This window comes from Simochromis diagramma, unplaced genomic scaffold, assembly GCF_900408965.1.
Source record: "Simochromis diagramma unplaced genomic scaffold, fSimDia1.1 OVJJ01000352.1, whole genome shotgun sequence".
In the NCBI taxonomy this organism is placed as follows: Eukaryota; Metazoa; Chordata; class Actinopteri; order Cichliformes; family Cichlidae; genus Simochromis; species Simochromis diagramma.
In genome coordinates this window covers 339,143-362,074 of record NW_024386759.1, presented here as the reverse complement: position 1 = coordinate 362,074, position 22,932 = coordinate 339,143, and the positions used below count along the sequence as shown (strand labels likewise).

The 22,932-nt window shown below is 42.9% G+C and overlaps 1 protein-coding gene and 1 long non-coding RNA gene across 6 annotated transcripts; both read left to right on the top strand.

The window, feature by feature from the left end:
- The first annotated feature begins 756 nt into the window (after nt 1-756).
- ldlrad2 (low density lipoprotein receptor class A domain containing 2) lies at nt 757-22,304 on the top strand. Its single transcript, XM_040029077.1, has 5 exons — nt 757-1,113; nt 7,638-8,129; nt 19,181-19,330; nt 19,473-19,613; nt 20,967-22,304. Exons 1-5 carry the CDS (start codon nt 1,029-1,031, stop codon nt 21,245-21,247), a joined length of 1,149 nt encoding a protein of 382 aa, XP_039885011.1. The 5' UTR covers nt 757-1,028; the 3' UTR covers nt 21,248-22,304.
- LOC120731816 lies at nt 12,767-18,454 on the top strand. Of its 5 annotated transcripts, none has more exons than XR_005695423.1 (4): nt 12,768-12,781; nt 13,942-13,947; nt 17,717-18,024; nt 18,431-18,454. It is a non-coding gene; the product is annotated as an uncharacterized LOC120731816 (long non-coding RNA). The 5 variants fall into 5 exon arrangements; XR_005695422.1 differs by lacking the exon at nt 18,431-18,454 and adding an exon at nt 18,153-18,271 and having other exon boundaries at nt 17,717-17,994; XR_005695421.1 differs by lacking the exon at nt 18,431-18,454 and adding an exon at nt 18,183-18,266.
- Nucleotides 22,305-22,932: the final 628 nt, after the last annotated feature.

Below are 22,932 nucleotides of genomic sequence, written 5' to 3'. Positions count from 1 at the left end.
ACCATATTTTCTAGTCTTTGGCTTAGAATGAAGTTGGTTTGGAAACATATATAGCGATGCTTCATCTCCTGCTTTGCGTTTTGTGGGCGCCCCGTGCTAGCAGTGTCCAAGCGTTTTTTGGGGGGGGGGGTTTCCCCTTTTTTCCCCCTGCAATGGCTCTGCGCCCCCCTTAGGGGGCGGGCCCCACACTTTGGGAAGCTCTGGTGTAGGTCATCTACTAACTGGAAAGTTGGTGATTCAATCCCTGGCTGCTCCTACATGCGAAAGTATACTTGGCCAAGATACTGAACCACAAATTTCACTCTAGTATGGTCACTGGAGTGAAAATAGGAAAGAAAAGTGCTTGTGTGGATGAATGAATGAATGAATGAATGAATGAGCCATGTTGCATAAAGTTCTTTGAGTTCTTGAGTAGAGTAAAGAGCGCTACATAAGGACCAGCCCATTTACAACTGGATATAATTACTGTTCCAGTGTGTTTTCTCGTGAAACACATGATTTGTGATTAAATGTTTCTACAGCAGTATATCTAACGTGTATCTAATGATGTAAGATTTGGTTAAGCACATAACTGTACTGACTTAGCCTTAAACCAGAGAAGCAGCTAAAAGCACCCAAGGAAGAAGGAGAGTTCAGCTAACTAAATGAAGTTTACATCAAGTGAGTGGACCTTTATTTTGAACAAAGACTCTGTGTGTGTGTGTGTGTGTGTGTGTGTGTGTGTGTGTGTGTGTGTGTGTGTGTGTGTGTGTGTGTGTGTGTGTGTGTGCGCGCGCACCCCTTCCCTAACTTGAAGGCTGATTGGTTGGGTGTTGTCAAGGAGATGACTGGACACGAGAGGAGAAGGTTCAACTCGAATAACAAAGTAACAGAAGAGAGGAGCACACCGCTAAAAAGACAGTCACACTCTTGCATGCTGCACTTTCTATTTTGGACAAATGTGACAAATTTAGGTTAAAGTGACTCTGTTAACCTGTGAACTGACTGAACCCTCCTCTGCTTTTCACGTTCGTATCCCAGTTTGGATAATGGAGAGCTGCAATCAGCGGGTGTTCACACTGCTGCTCCTGCTGCGCTGCTTCATGAGTCTCTCCACCTCGTCCATCGACACCAGTAAGTTTTTAACACCCGGATACAACTGTGTGAAATACTCCACAAACTCAACTAAAAGAGGCTTGGTGCACGTGTGCGTGCTGTATTTCTCTGTGCACAACGCTCTGATTGCGTTAAATATGTGAGAGTCAAAGTAACAAAACAAAGGCATGTTATGACATGCAATCATTTTAAAATCTCTGTGTGTGTTTTTTTTTTTCCTTTAATTGCGTTAACAAGGTTTTTCCAAAGACACCAGCAACACATTTCAAATAAACCAGGCCAAGTTTATTCGTTAGTATTTCTACTAATTACTTCAAAAACATGAGAGGCTGAGACGTTCTAGTGCTTCAGTGTGTGCTCAGGCTGTACTGCTGTCCATAAAGTAGAAATCACTGACTAGGCTCAGGAACACTGACCCTGTATATCACACACGTTTTGCCTTCTACATAACTTCTTTTGAACTAAAGGTCTATGAAGACAGTGCCCAACAAAATTCGGCTTGTAATCACAAACAAATGTCACAGTCCACCGTGTCCATTTCACAGTTTGCCTGTCCAAAGCCTGAAACGTCCCGCATGCAGAAGTTGCATTACTAGAAGGGGGAGATAATATATTTATAATATATATAAGTCGGTAGTAGGGATGGGTACCGGTATCCGGTGCCATGATGGCACCGGTTCTGACATAAACGGTAGTAACCAGACCGAAAAGCAGCGCACATTTCGGTGCTTTATTTCGGTGCTTTTTTTTCCTGAGCTGTGATACACTTTGGATTCTAGCCAATCATTTTACGTTTCCGAGGATAGTAGGCGGGTCCAGGTATGTACGTTCTTTTAGAGCAGAGCTACAGATTAAAAATGCCCAAGGCGAAGTGGTCAAAAGTCTGGCTGTACTTCACAGCAAAAGATGCAAACTCAGCAGCCTGCAACAAGTGCTTTAAGCTGATACTGTGATACTGTCAAAGGAGGTAACACCTCAAATCTGATGAAACACCGGGCGACGCATAGCGTTTTTGTTAAAAGCCGAGAAATGCGCCGTATTTGATAGCTTGCTGCGAGACCTCACACCGTGCACATCTACTGCGGGTGGGTTGCCTGTTATCAGACCCGGAGTTAGCAACATCCCCCAAAAACACGAAGAGGAGAGTCCTGGCCCCTAGCCCTGCCAGTGTAGCAGAAATGATGACGATGATGATGCAGCAGCAGCCGTTCTTCTCTGCGTGAGTAGCTTAATGTTGTTCGTGTGTAATTTACGTTGAGTAGGCTAACCACGTTATTACATTAATGCATGTAAGGTGAACTAGCAAACATCATCATAGCTACATGCGGCTGTCTTCTTGTTTCATGGCAGATGCTCCCTTCACCCTGGCCAAAAAGGCTAAAATGACCAAAGAAAAAGTGGAAAACAGTTAAACATGAGAGGTTTTTGGACAAAGTTTGTGTTTTTTCCATTGATTAAGCACTGCTTCCAGCCAAGAGTGATACCATATATGCCCTATAGCTGCAGAAAAGGCTGACATTGTTATCTTTTTACGAAAAAACAGCTGAACATGAGAGGTTTTTGGACAAAGTTTGTGTTTTTTCCATTGATTAAGCACTGCTTCCAGCCAAGAGTGATACCATATATGCCCCATAGCTGCAGAAAAGGTTAACATTGTTATCTTTTTACGAAAAAACAGCTGAACATGAGAGGTTTTTTGGACCAATTTTGTGTTCTCCATTCTTTAAGCACCGGTTTGAGCACCGTTTAAGCACCGGCACCGTTTCAAAAGTACCGGTTTGGCACCGGTATCGGATAAAACCTAAACGATACCCATCCCTAGTCGGTAGTGAGATAAACATGTATGATGTACACTCCAGGGTCCTTCATCACTAGAAACAATTAAGCTAGGCTGCTAACATGTATTTGCTTGTAAATGTGTTCTGTGTCTTAATAAATTAATTATTGTACATGAAATATACAGATGGGAGCCAAATTCAAGAGCAAACCTAGACCAGACCTCTAAAGTAAGGAGATGTGATGGCTGATGTTGTTATACCTAAGGGTTTGTCTTACTTATGCTCCCACCATATGAGACCAAATAATTTAATTGTGGGAGAAATTTAAGAGGTCAAAGTGGGACATGACCAGTAGCGTGATGGAGAATGACCGAGCTAAGATCCTGTGGGACTTCCAGATACAGAAGAACTGGTTCTTATACAGGACTTTTCTACTCTGAGCACTCTATACAACTCGTTCATTCACCCAATCACGCAAGCTAAGTTGTTAAGTGCTCCCTATCTAACATTCACACTCAGAGAGCAACATGGGAACCACTAACCTTCCAGTTAGTAGCTGACCTGCTCTACCACCTGAGCTACAACCACCCCGGACAAAATGGTGGTGGCTAACCAACCAGACATAGTGGTGGTGGACCAACTGAAGAAGACGGCCGTAGTGATAGATGTAGCAATACTGAATGACGGCAACATCAGGAAGTAGTAACACGAGAAGCTGGAGAAATACCAAGGGCTCTAGAAGACGTGGAGGATGAAGGTAACAGTGGTGGCAATCGGAGCGCTTGGTGCAGTGACTCCCAAGCAAGGCGAATGGCTCCAGCAGATTACAGGAACAACATCAACAACATTGTCGAAGATCCAAGCTTGCAGTATGAAAAACAAAAGTTTGATGCTGATGCTTTGGTGCCTGCTTCCTGAACTGACACTGGGAGCTGGTTCCACCACAGGTGATGGTCCTGGTTGAAGATTCACTGAACTCAGAGTGCCTCCACACTCACCAGAACTCAGTCCAATAGAAAATATTCAGATTTGGTGGAACGGGAGATTTTCATCATGGATGTGCAGCAAATCCACGATGTCATGTCATGGAACAGAATTCTGAGACATGTTTCCAGCATGTTGAACTAGCATATAGCATACACCCCCTTAGCTGGCAAACAAAGCCCATAAAGAGGACCATCACCACCTGGCCTGAGGTCACCCTCCCCCGATTGCAGGACTGCTTTGAACACACACAGTGGGATGCCTTCTACATCCGGGTGTCCCCAAACCAGAAACCCTGGATGACGAGCCAGGTCCATATGGTCCTCCAGGCTCGTGATACAGCCTTCAGGTCGGGTGACAGAGCATTGTACAGCACCACTCGAGCCAACCTAAGGAGGGGAATCAGGACCACCAAGGCAGAATACAAGAGGAGAATAGAGGAACATCTCGACGACCCCAGACAGGTGTGACAGGGCATACAGACCATTACCAACTACAAAGGATATTCTGTGACACCTGGGGACTCAGATGCGGGGCTAGCAGAGGAGCTGAACACATGTTTTGCCCGTTTTGAGTCTAAAACACAGCACCCAGCCACACCACCCCAACGACCACCGCAACCCACACCAGCCTCTAGCAACCCCCAACTCACTCTCGAGGCACAGGATGTGAGGCGTGAACCCCAGGAAGTCTGCAGGTCCCGATGGAGTACCTGGGAAGGTCCTCAAAGCATGTGCCAAGCAGCTAGCACATGTCTTCACTGACATCTTCAGCCTGTCTATGGAACAAGCCGTCATCCCACCCTGTCTGAAATCTACCATAATCGTTCCCATCCCCAAAAAGTCGCCCATAACCAGTCTCAGTTACTTCCGTCCAATTGCACTAACCCCTGTCATCACCGAGTGCTTTGAGAAACTGGTTCTGGGGCACATCAGAACCTGTCTCCCCCCCACTCTGGACCCACACCAATTCACATACCGGACTAACAGATCCACCGAAGATGCCATAGCCATTGCACTCTACACAGCACTGAGCCACCTGGAACAACACGAGAGCGATGTCAGAATGCTCTTCACTGACTTCAGCTCTGCCTTTAACACAATAATACCGGACATTTTGATCACCAAGATAGCCAACCTGGGGCTCCCACCACCCACCTGCTCTTGGATAAAGGACTTCTTGGTCAACAGACCCCAGCGGGTGAAGCTCGGCCCTCACCTCTCTTCCCCTCACACTCTCAGTCCTGAAACTGGGAAAATGGTGTGCATCAAACAACCTGACACTTAACATCACCAAGACCAAGGAACTCATCCTGCACTTCAGGTGGAACAGAACTGCCTCTGCCCCCCTGCACATCAACGGAGAAAGTGTAGAGCGAGTGGAGTCCTTCAAATTCCTTGGCGTCCACATCTCTGCAGACCTCTCCTGGTCAACTAACACCACAGCGCTAGTCAAGATGGCCCAGCAGCGGCTACACATCCTAAGGGTGCTTGCACAAAAAGTAATCTGCGCTGAAATACCATCAGTTCTCTGCCTGTCTGTCTCTGTCATCCAGTACTGTACTGTGTATTTATATTTATATTAAGTGTATAGTTAAATTATTGTATAGTCTTTATAATGTGCTAAGGTACCCATGCACTTTTCTAGAGCTGTTTCTAATCTTGTTATACTATGTATAATGACAATAAAGGCTTTCAATTTAATTAAATAGTGTCGCTAACAAAGTGGCCAGTGAGTGTATTTCTGTTGTTTGTATGTGTTCTTGAGTGCTTGTACAGCTTAGGCACTGGACAAGCACTGTTGACTGGTTGTTGGTTGCTCGAGTCTGCAGGCCAAATATCCTTGAGCAAATTACTAACCCTAAGTTGCTCTCCAAAGCATCCATCAGTGTATGAGTGTGTGTGAATATTACGTAGAGAGAAAAAGTGCATGTTGTCTAAAACACTGAGTGCTCTGGGAGAGTAGAAAAGGACTACATAAGAATGGGTCAAATGACCTTTTTTAACCTCCAGGAACTCATGAAAGCTGCCCAAGAAAAAAAACAATTACTAAACTACAAAGGTTATCAAATCAAATCTAAATATAACCTGTGAGCATTGTGAATAACCCCTCGTCTGTCAGCTCAACAACATAGACTTAATTTACAATACATTTTTGAGAGATGAATTGAATTTTCAACCTGCAAAATTCTTTAGTGAGGCCTCTGTACCTTCTGGTCACCCGTGCATTGGATGTTATCCTCTCCAGGTCTTGTATTTACTTAGGCCATGTGGAGGGGATGAGCTGTTTCCCACCAACAGGGGCTCATGTGCCCTAGGACATTCAAGTTGCCACGGAAACAAAGCTAATAAACTTCAGGGGTGGTCATAAATTTCCTCATTATTTGGCCTGTGGCCCAGAGGGAAGGGGCCATGGGTGACAGTGTGGAGGCTGCCGGAGCCTGCTTTTAGATAAGCTGCTTCTTAGACGTTGGTCCCACGGTAGATTTAGCAGACCAGGTCTACAATGTTATGATATGTGTGTCCTCCGAGGATCTGCTCTTCAGATGTGGTTTAACTAACTCTGACCTATCAGGCTAAAATGGTCCTGTTCCTTGTCAGCCAGCTATTTTTCTGCCAAGGGTGTTGTTTTGACCTCCTTGGCATTTTAATAATTCTGTAACTCTGTTAAATTAAAACCACATTATGTTATTTTTCATGACTTTTGTTTAAATGGGCTTATTTAGCAAATATTGAATTTTTGGGTGTATGGGATCAAAAGGAAAAAAGTCACGACAACTTCTACCTAGAACCACCATTTAAACTGTCCTGCATGAATTATGACACCATCAATCAGGATTTTTTTTCTTAAGTATTTTTATTCATCTTTAGGCATGAAAAAAGATTTTTGAGCTTAACTTTTTTTAATTTACTTTTCAAAGAGTTTTTTTTACATGTACACTGGCTGACCAGTGGGTGGCAGGGTATGGAGTGACACATCAGTGTGTAGTGATTTATGTGCAAGTATACCATCAACACTGACACAAATACAAGAAAACCACCTATAAATACCCGTCTACTGTAGTGAGCACTGTGTGTGAAAGGGTTAATGTAACACCAGACTGGTTAGCACACATTTTGTGCGCACATTTTGAGTTGAAGATTGATTAAAAACATCCCAGAGCTAGCCAGAGATGACTGAAAAACATGGTAGCACCAGAGATACTCTGCATAGACCCAATAAGGAAGAAAAAAAAAACAGAAAAGAAGAAGGAATTCAAATTTTAGTCAAGTGTAAACCAAAAAGCTGGTATCTTGGGTTGGTAATTGTGAACAAAATGGTATTCAGGTGGAAGCCTTCATCTCGTTTGCAAATCCATATCTGTGCTGATGTGCAAACGTTAGTTTAATTTTTAATAAAAAGACACTACTGAATTCTTTTGGTTTGTAAGAACATTAAACAATGAAGTCAGAGTTGCACAGTTTACAGAGAATGGGAAAGCGAAAATATTCAGCAAGCTGAAATTTGTTGGCTGACGTTACACGACAATAGCTTTAAGATGAAAGGAAGGCAACATAAACTCAAACAACCATAATGGTTCGAAATACTTTAAAATACTGTGAAAAAAAAACAAAAAAACAAAAGCAACACAACTCAAAAATACAGAGTGTGTTCAGGTTAGCCCATTTTTAATAAAGAGAAATTGATCAAAGTAACCTTTTAAAAAAATCTGTAACAACCTTGCTTTGACTGTGTAATATGTGGGAAGTTAGTCTCTTGTTTTTTTTTCTTCCCTGTCAGTGAATGTGGTAGATTTCTGTGGCCAGACAATCCAAGGTGACGGTATGATCATCAACTCACACCAGGAATCCAAGAAGTACTACTTTGTGATCATGGGGACTGATTGCCACCTGACAATGCAGGCCAGCTCTCCCAAAGACAAGGTCCAGTTCCATTTCCGCTTCTTCCTGGTTTACAGCTTGCTTAGAGTGGCCCCCCTGAGTCCTGCGCCTGTCTTGCCAGAGTCTCTGTCCCCCCACGGTTCTGCCCCTCTCAGCCCCAGATCGCAGTCTACCTCTGGTGAAAACTCAGAAGATCCGTGTCACGCCGGCTCTTACGTTCAGTTCTATGATGGTCGGGACACAACCTCGCCTCTCTTGGGGCCTCCTCTTTGTGGGAAGAGCCCACCCCGACCAGTGCTGTCCACAGGAAACTACCTGACCCTGAGGCTGGTGACCAGGGGGACTCAGCCTCGAGTTGACTTTGTGGGGGACTTCACCTCCTTCAGACTGGGTAAGAAAAACACGGTAAAGGTTATAAAAATGTGTTTGAAAGTCAGTCTTTAGCTAAGAAACAGGAGACCTTTAATCAAACACATACTTTAGGAAGGTTCTGCTTTGTTTTACTTGAAGGTCAGCTGAAGTTAAAAGCGAAAACCCACAGCGATGACAGAAGAAGCTTATAAGAAACTGGAATAACACGTCTTGTATTTTAATGTAACATTTTGTTTTGCAGATACAAAATGTCACTGGAGATTTAACAGGATAGACAGATGCTGCATCATTTAAAGTCAGTGTTAATTTAATTTGAGAAGTAGCGCTGGGGGCTTCTGGCCTACTACTCCTTGCAGAAACTCTCTAAATACTTTAGGTGTCTTTGCTGCAAGTTGGCAACTCAAAACGTGAGCTCTGTCCACAGATTTCCTACAGGACTGAGGTCTGGAGACTGGCTAGGTCACTCCTGCAACTTGTGCAGGTCTGCAGGGTTGTCACTGACAGCTCTTTGATTTTACCCATAGTAGTGCTGAGGTTGGAATGGAAGAAATCGGTTCTGTGAGCAGGTGTGATTTCTTTTTTTTTGCCTGTCCGGTTTGGTTCTTTAGCCATCAGAATTGATATCTGAAAGCCAACAAAGGCACCCAATGGATTTACTTTTCCAAGTGGATCATCACGGCCTTGCCGTTTTAGTCCATTTGTTCAACCCTTGTTGTTATTATTTATTTTATTTTATTTTATTTTCAGTTGTTACAGACGGGACAGACATGGCTGGGGGATAGGAAAGGAAGAAAGAGAGATGAAGGAACAGAAAAACAGAGGGGAAGAGGGACAGTGAGAAAGGAAACTTAAAAAGAAAAAAAATCTCCCAGATCACCTGTTGAGAGAAAAAAAAGAAAAAAAGAGAAAACAAGCAAAAAAAAGAGAGCAACATAATAAGTGTAAATAACAGTAAATACTAAATATTAAATGTTTTTGTGCAGCACGCAGGACTGACAGCACACAGTGTGCTTTGAGGTAGCAGCCAAGAAAAGTGTAGCTTGTCTGAACACCCGTGTGGATCAGTGCGCTTGTTTTCAAAAGGTTTCTCCATGTAGCAATCTGCTAGAGGGTGTAGGGAGCCATAGCCCTGTCCCCCAGGGCATGAAGCATGCATGGAGGAGATCCAGGCCCCAGACATCCAGAGGCTCCAGAGTGCGAGAGCCCAAGGAGGTCCACTTTAGGGGCAACCATGCCACCCTCCTGAGAAGATTTGAGGAGAGCCCCAGACGAGAGGACTCCCAGCAGCCACGGAGCAGAAGCCAGAGGGAGCTGCAGTGGCGTGCCCGCGGGCTCTGCCGGCAGCCAGCTGTGCCAGAGTGAACCGAGCCGTAGGCCCAGAGGCCGGAGGGCCCCCCAACCCCCGGAAGAGGCCCGAGCAAGCCATGGGCACCAGGACCCACCAAGCAGCCACCGGGAGTGAGCCGGTACATACATGAGCGCCCAGCCCTGGACACCACCTAGACCCAGTAGATGTAACCCTTTCCCCGGAGGTGGAGACAAGCATACCGCTCCCGGCTCTGCAGCAGCCGGGAGGCCCTGCATCACAGACCCCAATTGGACGGCCAACTCTTCCTCCCAGCCTCTGCGTCCCAATGGCTAACAGAGAACGGGGGTATGTGAAGACCCCATACCTCCCTCCTCCCACTCATGTGTAGTGTTGCTGCGTGCTGTTCCCAAGTGCATTTAAAACACGGTAGGGCATGGTGCTGCTGGCAAAGAACAGCAGGTGTCAGCACGGCCCCTCTCGAGAACCCTCAATGTCTACATGCATTTAAAATCAAGAGGCGGCCACCAGCACCAGAGGTGAGGTTCAATACACAGACCGTCCCCCACCCCCAAGCCCCTACATGTATATGTTATGAGAGTGTGAGTAATGTGGATGTCTAGGTTGTGGAATAAAATTGAGGCACAGGCGGCCAGAAGGGGACAGAGGGGACACAGCAGGTGTGATTTCTAGACATGAAGAGCTGAGATCAGGAGTAGCTGTAATTGATTTACTGATTTGTTCCTATGTATGTGCCATTGTAATGTATGGGCACAGCCAGTCTGTGGGCTGATATTTGGTGAAAGAAAAGAGAGAGACTGGTCATTTCTGTTTAAAACATACAAATTCAACAGGGCATCAAAAGTATTCCCCCCAGTGCACACTGCTGAATAGTGCAAAAGTTCATATTTAAATTCTTAAACAGTGATGTAGATTGTATTCAGAGTAGTTGTAAAACCAATGAGAAGTCTTTTGTTTTAATATTAGTTGTTGGCAGATCACTGGAAATAAACCAACGTTTTTTAGGGTTTGCCGAGTTTTCCACTCAGGCCTTTTATATAAGTGCTGTTTTGTTTCTTTGGTGATATTTATTTGATATCTCCCTTTGAGGTAGCAGCAGGGGGATCAATTCATTATCCCGCCTCACTGTATCTGCAGCTAGACTTTGTGACTCTGTGTCAGCAATACGTGGAGGCTTTACATTTGCAGATTTCTGTTTGCCATACCTCAGGAAGGCCAGAAAGTAATTTCTTCAAATTTGGTAGATATATTCATTCTTGTCCTTACCACATCTTCCATTATAAAATGGACCAGAACCAGAACACAGGGCATCTTTCTTCAGGAGACAACACTTTGTTTTCTTGTCAAGCTGAGTTTGTTGTCGCTTGTTCAGGTGTTTATTGTGTCTTTCAGTTTCCACATAACACTGAGTAGAGATGTGAAAACAGATTATTTTGTTCAGTGTACATTGGTGCTGTTTGTGGTAAAAGAACGTCTTCGGTATGGTTTGAAGTTTGAAAAAGTTTTGTGTCTAACATTAGTTTTGTGTCATGCAGCAGACACGTAGATTTATATTTAAAAACAAATCATCTGTATACTTTTGTGCACTTGGCTTAATAAGTTCATCTGCATGTTTTCAGGGGGAGAAACGTTTTGTCATCATCCAAGTGACTTCCTAAACGTAAAGAGCAGTGTGTGAGTGATACACTGTGGCTGTGGTTTCATGGTCAGAGTAAGGTTACACCAGGTGTGGCAGAGATACATGTGAATTTAGATGATGAAGCTGAGATTCATTGACTGAATTCCACCATCATATCAACTTTATACCACCTAGAAAAACAGACAGCATAAACAGTGTGCTGTCAGTGTGGAGAATGGAAATCAGCCAGGACAACTCAGGAAACATCTGCTCACATCTGGTTGATTTAAGTTGTGTACATCCACAAAGAGCAGCAGGTCAGCTGATCACAGCCTGTACACTCAGAAAATCTACTGCAGCTCTTAGTAGAAATTATTGAGAGTTATGATTATTTTCCCCACACTGAGCCACTAAGACCAATTATAGGGTTCCACACCCGCTGAATCCACTTTAACCTCTGACTGTACACATTTTCTGTTTTGTTTTGGGGGGTTTTCAGTTTCACAAAAATAGAAACATCCTCAAAAGAGGGTTCAAATTTATTGATGTCTTTATTATCCAGGTGAGTAAATCCCAAAAAGTTTATTCTGTTCATCTGGACGTAGCATTTTCAGTGGGAGAAACGTTTGCTCATCATCAGGTGACTTCTTCAGTCTCAGCTGACTGCAGGTTTCAACCTTATAAACAGGACATTTGCATAATGACTGAAACCAGCCCACTGAAGGAACAATGGGCTGGGAGGTCAGTTCACTGATCATTAATATGCAAATTCTCATGACTATATATCAACAACCACTGATGTCTGTGAAGGTTCTCAGTCATCCAGGTCATTGTAGTCAAAGGAGCTTGCAAAGAAAAGCGTCTGGACTTCTTTAAGTTGCTTGAAGACGTTTCACCTCTCATCCGAGAAGCTTCTTCAGTTCTAAGGTCAAATGGTGGAGAGTCCCAGATTTAAACCTAGTGGGAGTTTCCCCCCACAGAGGGACAAAGGACCCCCTGATGATCCTCTAATCGCCTGAGACAAGGTGTGAAACTGGGTGTGGGTCCCAATCAGCCAGAGTTTCAGGTGAGCTCTTTGTGAAACCTGGCCCCACCTTATCATGCGAATTCCTGAGATCAGATGGCCCTTTAGATGCAGATGGACAGCTGAGTCTTGTCCTGTGGAGGTGGCTCTTCTATGTTGTGCCATGCACTTGTGAAGTGGCTGTTTGGTCTCTCCAATTGGAGAGACCAAACAGCCACTTTCCATCTGCATCTAAAGGTCAAAGGTCACTCTTTTGAGGATGCCAATGTTCACATTTTGGACAGAGAGGACAGATGGTTTGAAAGAGGAGTGAAAGAAGCCATCTATGTCCACTGTGAGCGACCATCTTTGAACAGAGGCGGGGCTTACGACACCAACTGTCTGCCATCTATAATCCAGTTTTGAGTTCCCTCCCCAGACGCCTTAACGCCCACTCACATCCTGGGCCATCTGACCTCAGGAATTCACATGATAGGGTGGGGCCAGGTTTCACAATGAGCTCACCCGAAACTCTGGCTGATTGTGACCCACACCCAGTTTCACACCTTGGCTCAGGCAATTAGAGGATCATCAGGGGGTCCTTTGTCCCTCTGTGGGGGGAAACTCCTACTAGGTTTATATCTGGCACTCCCCACCATTTGACCTTAGAACTGAAGAAGCTTCTCGGATGAGAGGTGAAACGTCTTCAAGCAACTTAAAGAAGTCCAGACGCTTTTCTTTGCAAGCTCCTTTGACAACAACCACTGATCAATGATCATTGAGTCATGATCAGTGACCATGGGAAACCTGGTCATTGATCCACTCTTTGTGGATGTACACGACTTAAATCAATGTGGAAATCAATTTATTGACTGGTGGAATTCAGTCAGTGAATCTTAGCATCATCAGCAAAATTCATATGAATCGCTGCTACACTTGATGTAACCTTACTCTGACCATGACCAGAGATGGGCAGTAACGCGTTACTTGTAACACGTTACTGTAATCTGATTACTTTTTTCAAGTAACGAGTAAAGTAAGGTATTACTATTGCAAAAACGGTAATTAGATTACCGTTACTTTCCCGTAGGAACGCTGCGTTACTGCGTTACTAAAACCGTGATTTTTTTGCGAGAATGTCTCATGACAGCGACGTAAGCGAGTGCGCCGTTAGTGACAATAGCTGTGTGCAGATCAACAATGGATCACATATCGATTGTGGGGGAGAGTATGAGCGTGCAGCGTTTAAAGCATGGAAGTACTGACCTTACTTTGAGTTTGATTCCATAAAAAGTGACAAAAACATTAGTGTCCGTTGTGCGTGGGAAGAAAACTTTTTACAGCGAAAAAACCCCTAAACAAGCACCGAGTGCACAACGACGTAATGGGAAATTCACAGAGAAACTCGCGGATTCTTCCACTGACCACGGCACACCTGCACCAGGGTAAACCTCCGCCTACCCCGCTCCTGCTTTACAGGTGAAAATAGAGCAACAGGACCGCTAGTCTGTGACTTTATTTATTTTCTGCTGTGTTTTACTTGCATCGATTTGAAAGACTGAGTTTAAACACAAAAAATATTTTATTTTATGTGCTGGAATGTGCAGAAAATAGGTTTAAATGTTAAATTAATTTATTCAAGTCAGAGAATGTTGCATATAATAAAATTTTTGCTTGATGCATAAAGTTAAAAGATTAAAACTGATAAAACAAGTTAAAAAAAAAAAGAGATGTTTCCATTTGATTACATTTTGTATGATGGATTATGCAGAAAAAGTAGAATTGGGCTGAAAGATCTATCGCTTTATCACCTCTTCAGGTTGTAAATCGTGTTTTTAAAAAGTAACTAAGTAACTAAGTAATTAATTACTTTTGAAAATAAGTAATCAGTAAAGTAACGGGATTACTTTTTGGGGGACGTAATCAGTAATTAGTTACTGATTACTTTTTTCAAGTAACTTGACCAACACTGACCATTACACAGCCATAGTGTATCAGTCACACACTGTTCTTTACTTTAAACCCATCACACTACAACTAACTAACCTGCTTATCCTGCAGAGGGTTTTAATGCAGCCTTTGAATAACACACTTAGTTTGACTCAGTTTGTTTTGCAGCATGTTTCTCAATGTGATAAAACATAATGTCACATAGACACACTTAATATCTGATTAAAAACATGAGGACTTACATGGAAGCTTTAAATTCCCAGTCTATCAAGCACCACTGAGCATCCTTCCCTTTAAATCCAAGCTCTCTTCTTCCTCTCCTGTCCTTCTGTCTTAGTCTTTGGCCATGGAGAAAGACATTACCATATGGCCAGAGGGTGCCTCTCAGCAGCTGCAGGACTGTTTTGACAAGACTAACTGGGATATCTTTGAACATCAGGAATTCAATTCAATTTTATTTACACAGCGCCAAATCACAACAACAGTCGCCACAAGGCACTTTATACTGTAAGGTAGACCCTACAATAATACATACAGAGAATAACACAACAATCATATGACCCCCTATGAGCAGCACTTTGGCGACAGTGGGAAGGAAAAAACTCCCTTTTAACAGGAAGGACCCTCCGGCAGAACCAGGCTCAGGGAGGGGCGGGGCCATCTGCTGCGACCGGTTGGGGTGAGAGAAGGAAGACAGGATAAAGACATGCTGTGGAAGAGAGACAGAGGTTAATAACAGATATGATTCAGTGCAGAGAGGTCTGTTAACACATAGTGAGTGAGAAAGGTGACTGGAAAGGAAAAACTCAATGCATCATGGGAATCCCCGGCAGCCTACGTCTATTGCAGCATAACTAAGGGAGGATTCAGGGTCACCTGGTCCAGCCCTAACTATATGCTTTAGCAAAAAGGAAAGTTTGAAGCCTAATCTTAAAAGTAGAGATAGTGTCTGTCTCCTGAATCCAAACTGGAAGCTGGTTCCACAGAAGAGGGGCCTGAAAACTGAAGGCTCTGCCTCCCATTCTACTTTTAAATACTCTAGGAACAACAAGTAGGCCATGCAGAGCGAGAGCGAAGTGCTCTAATAGGGTGATATGGTACTACAAGGTCATTAAGATAAGATGGGGCCTGATTATTTAAGACCTTGTATGTGAGGAGCAGGATTTTGAATTCAATTCTGGATTTAACAGGAAGCCAATGAAGGGAAGCCAAAACAGGAGAAATATGCTCTCTCTTTCTAGTCCCTGTCAGGACTCTGGCTGCAGCATTTTGGATTAGCTGAAGGCTTTTCAGTGAGTTTTTTGGACATCCTGATAATAATGAATTACAGTCGTCCAGCCTGGAAGTAATAAATGCATGAACTAGTTTTTCAGCGTCACTCTGAGACAGGATATTTCTAACTTTAGAGATGTTGCACAAATGGAAGAACGCAGTCTTACATATTTGTTTAATATGTGCGTTGAAGGACATGTCCTGGTCAAAAATGACTCCAAGGTTCCTCACAGCGTTACTGGAGGCCAAGGTAATGCCATCCAGAGTAAGAATCTGCTTAGATACCATATTTCTAAGATTTTCAGGGCCGAGTACAATAACCTCAGTTTGATCTGAATTAAGAAGCAGAAAGTTAGCGGCCATCCAGGTCTTTATGTCTTTAAGACATTCATGCAGTTTAACTAATTGGTGTGTGTTATCTGGCTTCATGGACAGATAGAGCTGGGTGTCATCTGCATAGCAGTGTAAATGTATGCTATGTCTTCTAATGATACTGCCTAAGGGAAGCATGTATAATGTAAACAGAATTGGTCCTAGCACTGAACCCTGTGGAACTCCATAATTAACCTCAGTGTGTGAAGAGGACTCTCCATTTACATGCACAAACTGGAGTCTATTAGATAGATATGATACAGACCACTGCAGCACAGTATCTGTAATACCTACAGCATGTTCTAATCGCTCTAATAGGATATTATGGTCGACAGTACCGAACGCTGCACTGAGGTCTAGCAGGACAAGCACAGAGATGAGTCCACTGTCAGAGGCCATAAGAAGATAATTTGTAACCTTCACTAAAGCTGTTTCTGTGCTGTGATGAGCTCTGAAACCTGACTGAAACTCTTCAAATAAACCATTCCTCTGCAGATGATCTGTTAGCTGTTTGACAACTACTCTTTCAAGGATTTTTGATATGAAAGGAAGGTTGGAGATTGGCCTTTAATTAGCTAAGACAGCTGGGTCTAGAGATGCTTTTTGAGTAAAGATTTACTCCATGCTGCCGTAACACACCTGGAGCTATGTGTGGATGCTTTTCATGGATTACTGCTAAGCTTTTAACACCAGTCTTCCACACAAACTGGTGGTTAAGCTACAGGACCTGGGGCTTCCATACAGCACCTGCATGTGGCTCAACAGCTTCCTCTCAGGCTGTAGACAGAGAGTGAGAGTTGGCCATCACACATCCTCAGCCCTGAGCCTCAGCACTGGCTCACAGAGACTGCTAGTGTCCTTCTACAGAGCCACCAACAGACACAGACCTATTGCATATGCATCTGGTACACTAGCTGCACCGTGGCTCAGAGAAAAGCACTCCAAAGGATCATTAACACCACCCAAAGGATCACTAGCTGCCCTCTCCCCACACTGGAAGATCTACACAATACCCACTGTCTTAAAAAAGCTGCTGCTACTAAAAAATGTCCATCACGCCACTCTTGAATTGATCTATGCGCTGACTGAAGCATGTATGTGGGAATGTATGTGAATGTGTGCTCATACTACTTTTATTAGCACTTTAAGTATTTTATTTATTGATTTTATTGAATTTTATTGTTTTATTTATATTTTCACATTTTTATTTTTTATGCACTGATCGGGGACCACTTATAATGTGGTTCTACCTGTGACAATGACAATAAAGACATTCTGATTCTGATCTTTGAGTGAAGTTAGCTCTCTTTCATTTCTCTCCCTGTCAAATATGGCAGCTGGACCTTTCACTGCAACACACTGAGGCTACGTCCACACATCATTTTCTCTCCATTTTGGCCTCCCACACTGAGACAGCGTTTTCCTCAAGGGAAAAACGCAGCGTTTTGAAAACGCTCTCGAAAACGCTGCCCCGGCGCAGTGTGGACACTAGAAGGTGCAGACTTTCTAAAACAATGACACATTTTAGTCATGTGATGCAGTCATGTGACCACTTAAAAGAAGATAGTGGAGTGCATTATACAGCAGTTGTTTTGATTGCTCTCAATTTTGACAGCCCTAAAAAAGATTATTATCAGTTTGTATGCTCCAGATAGCTTTACTTCAAATTCTTTAATTCCCACTCGCTTTTGCGCCTGCGGATGTACAACTCTGTGAAAATGACTGAAAACACTAGTGTGGACGCGGAGCGTTTTCAGACGAAAACACCGTTTTGAAATCTATCTAAGCTAGTGTGAACGTAGCCTGAGAGACAAACTGCACACACACAGTTTGTGTTTGTTGAGTTGATAGAAACGCTGTGTTAGAAATTACCTCACACTTAAAAAGTATTACTCTCTTTATGTTGGCTCCTCTTCTGTAGGGCTAGCTAGATGCTGAAGTACCACAGCTTACAGACAGTTGCAGTCGTTCTACTGCTGTGGCATAAACCAAACAAACAAATTTGGCAAAATTCTAATCGGTTTGATGTTTGACGCATTCAACTCAAATCCATCAAACCAAAAGTAACTAGAAAAATTTGCATTTCCTGCGAAAATGTTGTGTGGATGCCTTAACGCTGAAGATGTCTGCTGAAAAAAGCTGAAAAGGTTGAAAAAAAACATTGCCCTGAGCAGGATTCGAACCTGGCCCTTCTGGTCTCAAGGCAGCTACTCATCTCACTGCGCCAAACTCATTTTCACACAGAAGAGGTGGAGAGACTGACAATTCTGGTGAAATTAGCAGAAGCGGCTGAGAATTGTGCTGATAAGAGGTGAAAAGGCTAAAAATTTTGCAGAAAAGAGGTGAATCAGCAGAATTTCTGCTGAAAAGAGGTAAAGAAGCAAAAAGATGAGCTGAAAAGAGATGAATCAGCAGAATTTCTGCTGAAAAGAGTTTTTTCTGAAAACAGCTGAGATTTGTGCTAATAAGAGGTGAAAAGGCTGAAAATTTTTCAGAAGAGGTGAATAAGCAGAATTTGGGCATAAAAGAGGTGAAAATTCTGCTGAAAAGAGTTCAATCAGCAGAATTTCTGCTGAAAAGAGTTTAATCAGCAGAATTTCTGCTGGAAAGAGTTTAATCAGCAGAATATCTGCTGAAAAGAGTTCAATCAGCAGAATTTCTGCTGGAAAGAGTTTTTTCTGAAAACAGCAGAAAAAACTGAAAATTTTGCTGAAAAGAGTTCAATCAGAAGAATTTCTGCTGAAAAGAGTTGAATGAGCAGAATTCTGCTGAAAAGAGGTTTTTGCTGAAAACAGCTGAAAAGGCTTGGATTTGTGCTGAAAAGGGGTGAAAAAGCTTAAATTTGTGTTGAAAAGAGTTAAAAAAGTTTAAGTGTTAACTGAAAGAAATGTTGCCATAAGCGGGATTTGAACCCTGGCCTCCCAGTCTGAGAACGGATGCTTATCTCACTGAGCTAAAACACAGGTCAACCTGGCAAGGAAAATCAGTGAGGCCACGGATAATATGGCAGAAATGGGCAAAAAATATTGCAAAAAAAAATTCAATATCTCAAAAAGTATAGAAGTTATGAGCACCAAAGGTCATAGCACGCATTAGCAGAAAGAGCAGAATTTTTTAAGATTTGAACGGTGAAAATAGCACAAAAACTGTGGGAGTAGTTAAGCGCCAAAAAGTGTACGGAAGCAACTAGAATAAAATAGTGGAATAAAGAATAAAGAGAAACAGGAACTCAATAGTGTGGATGCCTGAGGCATCCACACAACAAGCCTGTCAGGGAGTAAAAGTAAAAAGCAGTCAGGAAATAAACTATTCAAGTAAAGTACAGATACATGTTCTTAGGTAGAGTAAGGAAGTATTTGTACTTCGTACTTCCCACCTCTGACCATACCTACCATACCTATTTTCTGTACAAGGTAGAAATCCATTGCATGCACTGAATGTGTGTGTCAGTATTCAGTGGCAGTAGTCTACCCACTACCAAAGTAATCCCTCTTTTTCACTGTCTTTGTTGTCTTCTTCTTCCTTCAGGTTTTAATCAATCAGATTGCAGCAATGAGCCTTACTTCATTTGCAGGAATGGAAAGTGCATCCCTCTGAGTTTGGTGTGTGATGAAAAAGGCATTGATAACTGTGGGGATGGAAGTGACCTGGAGGAAAACCTCACCACAGGCTGCAAAGGTCAGTTAGGCTGATACTTACTTAATTAGGAAATTTGAGGATTTTGGAATACTGTAAACAGTTTAAGAAATGTATTGTAAAGCTTACCAGTGAAACACCATTTGTAATATTTAATAGCTGACCCAAGTCTGTCCTTCTTCAGGAGGTCAAATTTTACCTCCTGAACCTTCACCAGCAATAGCAACCCCTCCTCATCCCTTTCTGAGTCCACCCACTGTGCCCTTCCTGACACGTATGAACTGTGGTGCGCCAATTGGTCCTCCCAATCCTGAGTTGGTAGCAGGTACGTAAACTTGCACAAAGACAGTAAGACTTACACCCTGCAGTCAGTTGGCTGCTAAATAACAAAATTCAGTTGCACTCAAGAGTAGTCCAATAAAATTTCTTCAGTCATTGTTTCACAGAAGATCATTATCAGATGTGATGTGGCCAGTAGGGGTGACTGTGGAGGTGTCGGACTGTTTCAAAGCCTCGTTACAATTCTGGCACAATTGCTTTAAATGCTGCAGCTTTTACCAAGCCTCGCTTTGCCCAGCGCTACAGAGCTCTGTCTAGAGGAGCAGACTACTTGCTTTCAGTGGTCAGAATTTCATTCATGTGCTTAATTTATTGTGGAGAAGTAAGTTATAGCAAATATCTACAGAGCAACATAATCATAGTCAAAGTGACTATTCAGTTGAAATAGTGGAGGGTTTTTTTAAATATATTTTGGCCCTTTGTTCATATTCAGATATACTTTTAAGGAACTCTCTGCAGCGGGAACATAAAGAGAGGCTCTGAAGTGCTGATGGATGGTCAGGCAATCTGTGGTTTATGACTTTTTGTCAGCGTTTGTTTGGTAGAGGACTCAATCGCAGGACTCAGAAGCTTAGGGAGAAGATGAAGGGTTTATTTGTGATATTGCACCAGGTGAAGATATATAAATATATACAATGGGATAAGAAAACACGGGGCTCGAGGGAGTCCAAGGGTGAGGGAAAGGTCTGAGGCAGGCACCCACATTAGTTCTTCTTTACTCCGTCCATGACTCACTCAAGCAGTCTGATCCAAAACGCTCACCGTCACTCACACACATCCACAGAGTTCAAAGCGACAGGGGAGACAGGCAGGGGATCAGGGAAGCCTGTACACAGGGGAAAATACGTCAGGGAGAAACTCTGAGAAATCTCAAGGAAAAGATGCTCAAGTGTCTGGGCTACACTGACACTATTCAGTACAACGATCCAGCGAGGAAGCAGTCGCCTGCCATCTTAAGTAGTCTGCCAGGGTAATCACTCACAATGAGAAGCCAGAGTAGGATTAGCATGAATGAGCAACAGGTGTGCGTTGAAGGTGGGTGCAGAGGTGGGGGAGCAAGGTCCAGCTCTGCCCTGGTGGGAGAGGCGAAGGCAAAAAAAACACACCACACCGGATCCTGAGACTCATGACACTTTTTTTATGAATGGATGATCAATGGGCAGGACATTTCCAAGTCCATGGACCCTGTTGGGTATCACTGAATTGTTGACTATTGTTTTTTTGTGAGGTGGATCTTCCCCATCACACACATAAATGAATGTACTTTTTCACTGCTGCTGTTTATTTAATTATGACTGTCATTTCCGATACAAATAACTATACTTTGTTTTAACTCTAGACTCTCCTGCCTCTTTGTCCCTGTTGGTTCTCTACATCATCATGGGCATGGTGACAGGTGGCATAGTGCTCTGCTGGTGCTTCTGGTCACCTGGCTGCTTCATGTGGCGAGTTAGCGCCTGTCGCTTCTTACCCTGCTGTAACTCAGCCTGTGCCTCATGCCAGTTGTGCACTCACAGCTGTATCCGCAATAAGGAGCACCGACCGGGAAAAGTCACTCCACACACACATGCCAGTGGCACACCGATGGGGACCGCGGTGGTTACTACAGCAGGTGTGTAAAGCAGCAGGACTGTCCAACAGGTCACGATTGGTACACAGAGATATGGCATGGACATGAATCATGAAGGCTGAGTGGTGTGTGACGATGTGTGAGACTCTGGCATGGACAGATCTGATGGAGTCGATTAAATGTGTTTTAAATGTAATCACACAGGTGGTGTCGTTTATGTTACTATGAGAAGATAAAGCAGGATAGAATTTATATCTGCAATTTAGTATGAAAGTATGTGATCAGTGTTTAGTCATATGCTATTTTCACTCTGTCTTTGAAGTAACTGTTTAGTCATGCTGTGAAAATATACCACGTGTCCACAAAGTATGCTGAGGTCATATACTGAAGAAACAGCAGTGGAGTGGCCCACCTGGTGACAACAGCTGTTTGTCCCTTTGAAAAATTCACTTTTCACTCTCCATGCTGACATACTGTGGGGGAACATAACTAATCCATCCCCTGATAAATTTGTAATGTTTCTCAGTTCCAAAGAAATGAACAGTCTCTAATAAAACCCAGAAAACCACCTAACAAACGCTATAAATTGATTTGGATTTCATTAAGTGAAATTCGTGGTGAACCTGTCCAATGCAGCCACAGATTGGCTGTGTGCCCATGTACCACACAGATCCTAATCAGTCAATGAATTAATCAGTCAGAGACTGCTAACCTCTACTCATTATTTGTATAAAGCACTTCTGTCTGCAGAACCAGTTCCTTCATTCCGACCTATCGACCACAAAGGGTAAGACCAAATAGCTGATAAAGGATGTCAGGGACACAATTGTAGACCTGCACAAGGCTTGAATGGCCTATAAAACCATCAGCAAGTACTAAGTCCTGTTTCTCTTGGGAATCAAATAAGGAAAATTGTGTTCGTTAAGTTAGTTCTTTGATGTAACAATGCTTCTTGGCAATAAATCTAATAACTCTAAAAGGCTGTGTGTATGATGCCACATTTTTTAGGAAACAGCATTTGTATTTGTGTTGTCTCGTTATTTTGAACATGTTCAAATAGTATAACAACAACAACAGAGAAAAAGGAGACAAACAAACAAAGCAAAACAAAAGCAAAACAAAAACAATAACAACTGTAAATTATAAATAATATGTTTAAAAAGCAGCTGGAAGAAGTGTAAGCTTATTTAATCCCACCCCCTCTCCCTCCTTTAGTAACTAATAGGCTACACCTTTTCTCCCTGTCCATTGTAAATTCTTCCGTACAATTTGTTACATGTATTTGCTTTTATAACTGTAGTAACACGTCAAAAGGCTTTTACATTTACAGATATATATATACTTATGTAAACATACTTGTGCACCCACACACACATACACATCCCTGTTGTGAAACTAATGGGGGAGAACACCAGATCAGAGCCTTTCCTCCTCCCTGCACTTTGCAAAAACCATAGTTTTGAACCTCTGTTTAAACTGAGTCATGCTTCAGTTCTTCACTCAGTCTGTTCCACAGCTTTATTCCACACACAGAGATGCAAAAGCCTTTAAGTGTTGTATGAATACAGGGATGTTTTACATTTATTTCCCCCCTCTAACTGTATCCCTCTTCCCTTTTAGAAAACATTTTGAGAATATTGTCAGGAAGTGGGCTGTTTATTGCTTTATATATAATTTGTACAGTGAGAAAATGAACCGGATCAGTGAATTCTATAACCAGTATTATGGATTATCC